This window comes from Parasteatoda tepidariorum, chromosome X2 (genome assembly GCF_043381705.1).
Source record: "Parasteatoda tepidariorum isolate YZ-2023 chromosome X2, CAS_Ptep_4.0, whole genome shotgun sequence".
NCBI classification, from domain to species: domain Eukaryota; kingdom Metazoa; phylum Arthropoda; class Arachnida; order Araneae; family Theridiidae; genus Parasteatoda; species Parasteatoda tepidariorum.
The window spans coordinates 27,730,918-27,739,917 of NC_092215.1; the positions used below are offsets into that span (position 1 = coordinate 27,730,918).

The window sequence follows — 9,000 nt, forward strand, 5'->3', positions numbered from 1 at the left end:
ATATAGTCAGACTAAAAATCTAGATACAGTAATATGTACATGCACAAAAGAAATCGTCTTTTTCTCACATTGTTGTGTTTGTTTAAGATTTTATTGCACTTTAAACGTTTTGTTTTTAGAATTACTTTTAAAGTGTTACAAAATCAATGTTAAATTTGTTATTATTTATTATTTGGCAACATAATATAGTTAATATTTTCAGACTCGAAAATTGGATACAACAATACGAACAACAAAAAGTAAAATTCATCTTTTTTTCTCACATTGTTGCGTTCGTTCTTTTTTTAGACGTTTTGTTCTTAGAATTACTTTTTAAGTATCAGCAAATCAAAAAAGTATCAGCAAAACTAAAGTATCAGCAATCTTTATCATATCAGTATAAAAAAATCAGCAATAAAGTATCAACAATCTTTATCAAATCAGCAATCTGAAGTATCAGTATCTTTTAAAGTATCAGCAATTTTAAAGTATCAGCAAATATGATTGTTGGATTTGTGATTATTTATTATTTGACTAAATCATGAAGTTAATATTTTCAGAATGGAAAACTAATACAATTACATGAACAACAAAAAGTAAACTTTGTCTGTTTTCTCACATTGTTGCTTTCGTTCATTTGTTCTTTTAGATGTGTTGCTTTAGAATTACTTTTAAAGTGTTAGCAAATGATTGTTAGATTTATGATTATTTATTATTTGTAGTTAATATCATCAAACTAGAAAACTGAATACAACAATAAGTAAAATTTGTATTTTTTTTTCACCCATTGCTGCTTTCCTTCATTGCCACAAAAGTTTGCCATGCTTTCTCCTCATTTTGAGCAAACTTTTCTATGTTTTAATTACATTTTTTCCCTCGATTTCTCATGTAAACAAAATTTCTCACTTTTTCTTCTTTTTTTGAAAGGTGTAAATAAAGTTGAAAGGTCACTTACCACCAGCTCGCTCGGACCAGAGGCAAGAGCAACAGAAAGCCGCCTCTGGCCGCGTGTTCACACTTCATCCTCGGCTTCAGATTCTCATCCGGCACTCTCCTCCGGAATCCCGCCTTTCGTCTGAGGGATGCTCCCAGGATACGCCAATCAGCCTCTTGACGCCCGCCCGGCCCTCTAGTGGGCAGCTCTGTATCCACTTCACCTGTTTGACCACAATCATCCGATTGGAAAGACTTTTCATTCTACTCATCAATCTGTAACTCTACTTCATGCAATAATCCACGGGGATGCCCATGCGTCATTGTACTCGGGCGCTAATTTTAAGACACATTTTAGAAAAAAGATCCTTTTTCGATCCCAGTTGAAGTTTATTTAATAACTTTCAGTTTGCGCAAGGATTGAAAACTTTATCTGGGAGATTTTCAAGATGATAAATATTTTATAATCCGATGACGGGTTATACGTATCAACGATGCAAGATAAAGTTTTCTCTTTATATGGATAATTTGTCGAAGTGTGAAGGAAATATGCGACAAAGTTTCATCAAAACCTATCACTTATTTCCCTTCACAATAATATTTCATTTTATTGAAGATTTAAAGAACATATTTTAAGTCAACTTGCAGTTCTTTTTCAACTATTTCCTTTCCAAATATTAAAATTATCATTCCACTTACATTATTGCGTAATTTTCACTGTAAAATTTTGAGCCTTCTATTCATTTAATTATTTTTCAATTATTCAATCTAGATCAAAGTACAAGCAATCTAGACCCTAACATAATTACGCTATTTTCCTTGTCAAATTTCTTTTCATTCATTTAAGTTATTCAATTTTCTCAGTTATTTACATTTTTTCAATTATTCAACTTTAGTTAAAGTATTAGCATCAGTCTTTGCATTAACAGTATTACTCGGTTTTCATTGTCAAATTTATTTTCATTCAACTTGATCAATTATTTCAGTTATTTAATTTTTTTTAATTATTTAACTAGTGCTAAAGTACGAATATCATCCTTTATACTAACTGTATTATGCGATTTTCATTGTCAAATTTCTTTTCTTTCGAATTAATAAATAATTTGATTTGTCATCTGATTTTAAATCTTATTTAAATTTTTTTTCAATTGTTCAACTATTGTATTTATTCTTTAATTGTGTAACTATTGTATCTATTCTCTTTTTATTCATTTAAGTTAATAAATTATTTTAGTTATTTTTTTTTCAATTATTCAGCTTTAATTAAAGTATTAGTATCAGTTTTTACACTTGTAGCATTACGCAATTTTCATTACCAAATTTCACTGCAATTATTCAACTATTCCATTCATTTTCAATTATTCATCTATTGCTGCCTCATTTTAAAGCTTTTAAGCAATCTTTATCGTTAGATTTTTACGCAATTTTCACGATCAAATTTCCTTTCATTCATATTAATTATTCAACTATTTCATATATTTTCAATTATTTAGCCATTTTTAATTTGTGTTAAAGCATAAATAATCTTTACACTTAAATTATTATGCAATTTTACAATCTAATTTCATTTCAGTCACTTTAATTATTCAGCTATTTCATTCATTTTTCCTCACTCAACTATTTCATTCTTTTTCAATTAATCAGATATTTTCAGCTAAATTAAAGCATAAACAATATCTGACAATTTTCAATTCATGCAATTTTCTTTGATTACAAATCATTGTTCTCAAATCACTTATAATTACCTAATGAAAAATTCTACATTTACCTTCATTATATTAATTTCATTTAAATTAACTGTCATATTTTAAGTATACTAAGAATTTCTAATGTAGAATTAATCAACTTTCAAAAAGAATTTTCTGTGGTTTTAAGATTCTTTTAAAGCGATTTTATGCAGAAACGATTTTGTAAATGAGAAATTTTCGGAATCTTTTCTTCGTTGTTAATTTTATATTTTCATTTTAGGGAATTAAAGTTAACCAAAATTCTTTACAGTGATAAATTAGTTTACATCAGGCAAATCAAATTAATAATTTCTTTCTCATCAGTTTTGAAAGATAAAAACAATTTAAAGGCAAAATTTGAACATATTTATGGAAGAAAAACATTGACTGTGAAGTTAGCTTACACATTATAGAAGAAAGTTAACTTTAAAAATATTTTTTCTACTAAATTGTTTTGTGTTAACATCTCATAAATCTAAATTCATTGCTACCTACTCGTTTTTTTTTAAATTTACCATTTTTATATTTTACATCAATAATAAAAATTAATATTTTAAATTTGAAATTCAAATTTTAAAAATCTCAATAAATATTTATTATACCAATATAACTTCACACTTATTATTTACTAAATAGTTTTCGAACATGTAAAAAAGGTAAAGCTATATTCGTTTATGTGACTTATAGAATAAGTAAAGGTTAAATCTGCCTCCGTTTAAATGATAAATAAGATATAGATTTTGAGTTATTTAAGATGAGATACCTTCATAAAATAAACCACATAACTTATGATATTTTCATAAGTTTTTTTTTCTTTTTAATAAAATTTATAGTCAAAAGTTGCGCAAATTACTTTAACGCAAGTTATGAATCTAAATAACTAAATAATATTGAAAAATAATTTAATAGCAGCATTTCAGACATAAGCACTGAAATGCTGATAGTAAAAAGAAATGAATGAAATTACTTTCCCTGAATACTGAAACTTGCATAAAGATAAAATGAAAACTTTTTACCTTAATTACTGATAACTTAATGAAAAAAACTGGTTATGATATCTTTGATTGCAGATGATATTCTTCTTTTCTGTAAAAGGTAAGAACCTTTTTATTTAGACTCTTTCTCTCACTGAAAGAGATCATATAAAATGAAAATATTATGAATATAAGCATGAATATTCAGTAGAAATATTAAGTATAAATATTCTAGTCACCTCGACGTCGCAGTCCGAGACCTTCAGATCTTGATTAGTTCTTGATGTTTAAAGATAAACAAAATCTTGAATTGGTGTAAGGATTAAAATTTAAAATCCTCAACTTTAAAAAAATGCATTTTGTGATTTGCCTATTTTCTTAAACACGTATTTAAGGCTATCTCCAATTTCTTAAGCGTGTACCGACGATGTATATAGATTTGTAACCGTTATACTGAACATGTCTCTAAATTCTAATTTTTTTAATGCTAATAAATATCTATCGTTTATTGTCAGGCATATTTATAACTATTTGAGCTACTAATATTCTGAGAAAAAACGAGTTTTACCATCAAACAATTATAAATCTTTTTAAATTGATACCCCCTTAAAATTTTTATGTAAGCAGTTGTCAGTTATGGAAATGACTGACAATTTAAAATTGTTTGGGCAGCTTTAATCTTGATTTGAGGTGAAAAAGACAAGAAGAAAATTTGAATGAAAAGAGACCTCAAACGATATTCTGTAACGCAAAATTTCACAGCTAGATTACGGGCAGTGACCAGCAAAAAGTGTTCAAGTTACAGAAGATCGTAAAATTAATATTATGCCCGTAAAGCTATCATGACCGTAAAAAAAATTTCTAAGTTTTTTCTGCTGAATTTATGGCCACCTACCATAAGAAAACATTATGCTCGTAAAAGTTTATTTGTGAAATCTACATGCTCATTGGTGCTTGCTGGGATTAAACCAGGGACCTTTGGCTCAATAGTCAGATGTTGTAACCACCATGGAAAATGGTGCATTTCCCAGCCAATGTGAATTAGGAAGCTTTATTTCGCAGGAAAGAAGCTTCTCATAGAAAGGAGAATACAGAAATCTCTTAGAATGATATATATANCTCAAAGAATATATATATATGAATGATAGAAACACATTGAACTAAATTTTCAGAAATATTTTTAAAAAACTAAAAACGTTATCAGTGAATAAATCAAAAACAAGTTTAAATTCAACGTTATTTACGCAAACTGAGAGAATTAAGACAAAGGTAAATGGTCTTAAGATGTGAAACCCTTTATTTCCAGCTCATAAAAATGTGTAGATTTATACTCAAAATACCACTACGAGCTTCTTTTGTCATAATACACTCGGCTTTAAATTCTATAATTTAAATGCTTATAAATGTCTATCGTTTTCTGCCCAGGCACGTCTTTAAAAGTTTGAGCAACTAATATCCTGCAATAAAGCGAGCTTTACCTTCAAACTATCATAAATCTTTTTTAAAAGTAAAGTCCTTTTAACATTTTTGGATAAGCAGTTATTAGTTATGACAATGAATGACAATAAATTTAAATAGTTGAGGCAGTTCTAATCATGATTTGACGTGAAAAGGATCGGAAAATAACTTGATTCAAGAAGTTGTTTTAAAGAAAAAAGTCAGAGACGATAGTTATTTTTTGATATATTTGTTGAATCTATGCACCTTACTGAGTCAGATATACGTGACTTGAAATCTACTTTTCGAATGTTCAACGAAAATAACAAGACATCAGATGTTAATGATTTAATCCCCTGCTGTTCCTTAGATCTAAAGCAATGGTTTCTTATTTTTCGCCCTGTGGGTTCGTTTATTATCTCGGCTACTGAATATAAAAAAATTTTAAAAAAATACTGCCGTGTTTTTTTAAAGTACATTTTCTAAGAATCTTAAAGAAGTTAATTTACTAAAAAAGCGTTTATTTGAAAAATTTGACTATGTTAGTTAATTTAAAATTTGGAATTATGGCCTTTAAAATAATTATTTTTATTATTATTCTATACTAAATTCTAATAAAACTCTTCATTATGGTAAATGCTATATTATGGTAAATTCCATATTATGGTATTCTAATGAAATTCTATATTATGGTATTCTACGAAAAAAAAAAAAAAAAAAAAAAAAAANAAAAAAAAAAAAAAAACAGGCAGCAGTATGTTTATTCAGCTTACGGTTAGGATTTTTTCGTTCCTTTACGGTTATGAAGCCATTTACAACTGATATTGTTAGAAAACCATGAATACGGCTTTCTAATTATACACAAAGTTTGGTTTCTAAACCGTAAAAGAAAATTTAACTGGACATTGAAGTAAGGTTGTGTTAGGCTTTCCATTAGGTGATAAACATTAGAGTTGTGGTTGAATTGTGTTTTATCAAATGAACCGTGGAATGGGGCTTAATTAGCATATTTGGTGATGCCATTAATAGTGAGAAATATTAGACTTTTTGTGTTAAGAAGCTCCCTGTTACTGTTATCTATGTGAGAGTGAGAGTTTCTCATTCTAATAGTCCCGGTTCACTAAGTGGGGAGTGCAGGACACAGAGCAGCTTCATCTGTTGAAGGAATAGAATAAATATTGTGGTATGAAAGCTGGGATTCGAACCCTCGTTCAGCCGGTAATAAAATTGTCAGATTAGTTGTTTATAATTAAAATATACCAAAATATTCCGAAATATGGATTCAGTACAAACATAATTCCAATAATCTAGTAAACGTTTAGTAACTATTGGACTGTTATTTATAATTAAAATATATCAAAATATACAAAATAACAAATTAGAGCTCCAGAAAATAAAATAGAAAAGGGACACTGTAGTCCCATCTGAGTCAAAGGGTTAACGTATTGTCGCATCATAAACTGAAACGTATTATCACCTTTTTCCTAACACTTCTTACGTAGCAGAGAAGTTGAGATTAGTTGTTCATAAAATATACCAAAATATTCTAAAATATGAATTTAGTACAGTTATAATTCCAATAATCTAGTAAACGTTTAGGGACTATTGGACTGTTATTTGTAATTAAAATATATCAAAATATATAAAATAAAAAATTAGAGATCCAGAAAAAAAAATGAAAAGAGACACTGTTGTCCCATCTGAGTCAAAGGGTTAACGTATTGTCATATCATAAAACTACAATGTATTATCACCTTCTTTCTAACACTCCTTACGTACCAGAGAAGTGGAGATTAGTTGTTTATAATTAATATATACCAATGTATTCCGAAATATGGATTTAGTGCAAATATAATTTCTATTATCTAGCAAACAATATAAAAAGTTATAACTTATTTATTACACAAAATAATCAAAGGAACAACGAATTTTGAAATTGTCCGCGAAAAGTTTCTGCTTTTCTAAAAGAGTTCTAGAGATATGGTTGAAAACACAAAAAATAAAATATATTTAAAAGAGTACCAAGCTTTTGACAGATTGCTTTGCTGCTTCAACTATTGATATTGTATTTTTTAGATTGCGGCTACCTTAGTTTTAGGGTCAAGAAACAAATTTCGTCTAAAAAAGGTATTTTTATTAAAAATAAAGTACGTTTCAGTGTCTGATTAAAATTGAAATATCGTTTGCACAAATTAATTAGCATATTTAAATTTAGTCTCTCGAATTATATACATTGCATTTCTATAATCCAAAGAAATACAATCACTTTATCAAAAGTTATTAAGGTGTTATGTTTTTTTTTCTTCATCTTTTACCGTGCACTAATTACATCAAATTAGAACCGCAACTTCTTAAAATAATTCGCAACTTCTAGAAGGAAGAGGAGAACACAACATTATTTAAGAAAGGGTATAAGAAAAGAAAGGGGTTATGAGTGGAATTCGCATTGTTATGGTATAATATCGTACATAGCATATTTAAATTTAAATTGATTACCATATTTGAATTAAGTCTCTCGAATTATTTACATTGCATTTTTATAATACGTAAAAATCCGATCACTTTATCAAAAGTTATTAAGGTGTTATGTTTTTTTTCCCTCTTTTTTCGGTGCACTAATTACATCGAATTAGAACCCTAACTTCTAAAAATAATTCGAAACTTCTAGAAAGCAGAGGGGAACACAATGTCATTTAAGAAAGGGCATAAAAAAGAAAGGGGTTCTGAGTTTAATTCGCACTGTTATGGTATAATATTGCACAGGGTGATCGGAAAATGTTTGGACAAAGTTAAAAGCAACTTGTTGGAAAAAAATAAGGTATTTCGGACCATCCACTCAAAGAATGTAGAAAGAAGAAGTCAAGTTCTTCGAATACGTAACTAGGAACTGCTCAATGCGGTAGGCTGTACCAGAAAAATAACTTACTGGCTGAGCAACATACTCCGATTGAGCAGAGCATCGTGTGAACTAAGATCCAGTGCATACGCATAAGAAGCAAAGTTACAGCCAGGAGGTACGTCATCTGTGAGCCGGTTGCTGGACAACATTACATGCATGGTTGCTTTATATGCTGCATTTCACCAACCACCATTTTATTCTTTCCTTCTGTGTCAAAATGTGTTAGCAGATTTAATTAACTCGGATGATATACACCGAAGAGGCACTACATTATGACCACCCTGCCAATAACATGTAGGTCCATCTTTAGCACTCAAAACTGCTAGCACCCGCCGTGGCATTGATTTCACAAGGTGCTGATAGGTAGTCTGAGGTATCTGGTACCAAGGGCTCACCAACTGGTCCTGCAATTCCCTCACATTGCGAGGGGGTAGCGTGGCAGCACGAATTTGGTTTTCCAAGTAGGACCACAAATGCTCTATTGGATTAAGGTCAGGTGAATTTGGGGGCCAAGACATGACTTGAAAGTCACTGGAATGTTCCTCGACGATTCGACCCTTATGACATGGTGCGTTATCCTGTTGGTAAACACCATCCCCAGCAGGAAAAACTGTAGCCGTGAATGGGGGAACCTGGTCTGTAACTATGTTCAAGTAGCTTACAGACGTCAGGGATTGTTCTATGAGGATTATGGGTCTTAATGTGCTCCTTGAAAACATTGTTCCTGGGCGAGAAACCATGAAAACCTGGGCGAGCCCATTGTTACAGATGAAGGGTGGTCATAATGTAATGGCTCTTCTGTGTAAATGCATTATCAAGGAAATATCTTAAATAATACCATACTGTTAATTAATAGTGTAAAAATACAGAATGAACCAACTATAAAAAAAGAGAAAACTTTCCTTCTTTGCTCCAACTCTTCCCCAACCCAAGTATCGGTTACGAGGAGAGGAGGGTGGGCTTGGATCTCTACTGTTGTGTCCCTAAATGTTGTTTATTCCTTCATACGCAGGGACCGCACTAGCCTTGCGAGACTGGTTTACATGTCATT

The 9,000-nt window shown here is 30.0% G+C and overlaps 1 protein-coding gene across 1 annotated transcript in view; it reads right to left on the bottom strand.

The window, feature by feature from the left end:
- LOC107445649 (protein Wnt-5a) overlaps positions 1 to 1,160 on the bottom strand; it is a 139,504-nt gene extending 138,344 nt beyond the window's left edge. The window contains exon 1 of the mRNA XM_071188107.1: positions 935 to 1,160. Coding sequence (XP_071044208.1) covers positions 935 to 1,002 — 68 coding nt within the window. The 5' untranslated portion in view covers positions 1,003 to 1,160. The remainder of the gene's footprint in view (positions 1 to 934) is intronic.
- Positions 1,161 to 9,000: the final 7,840 nt, after the last annotated feature.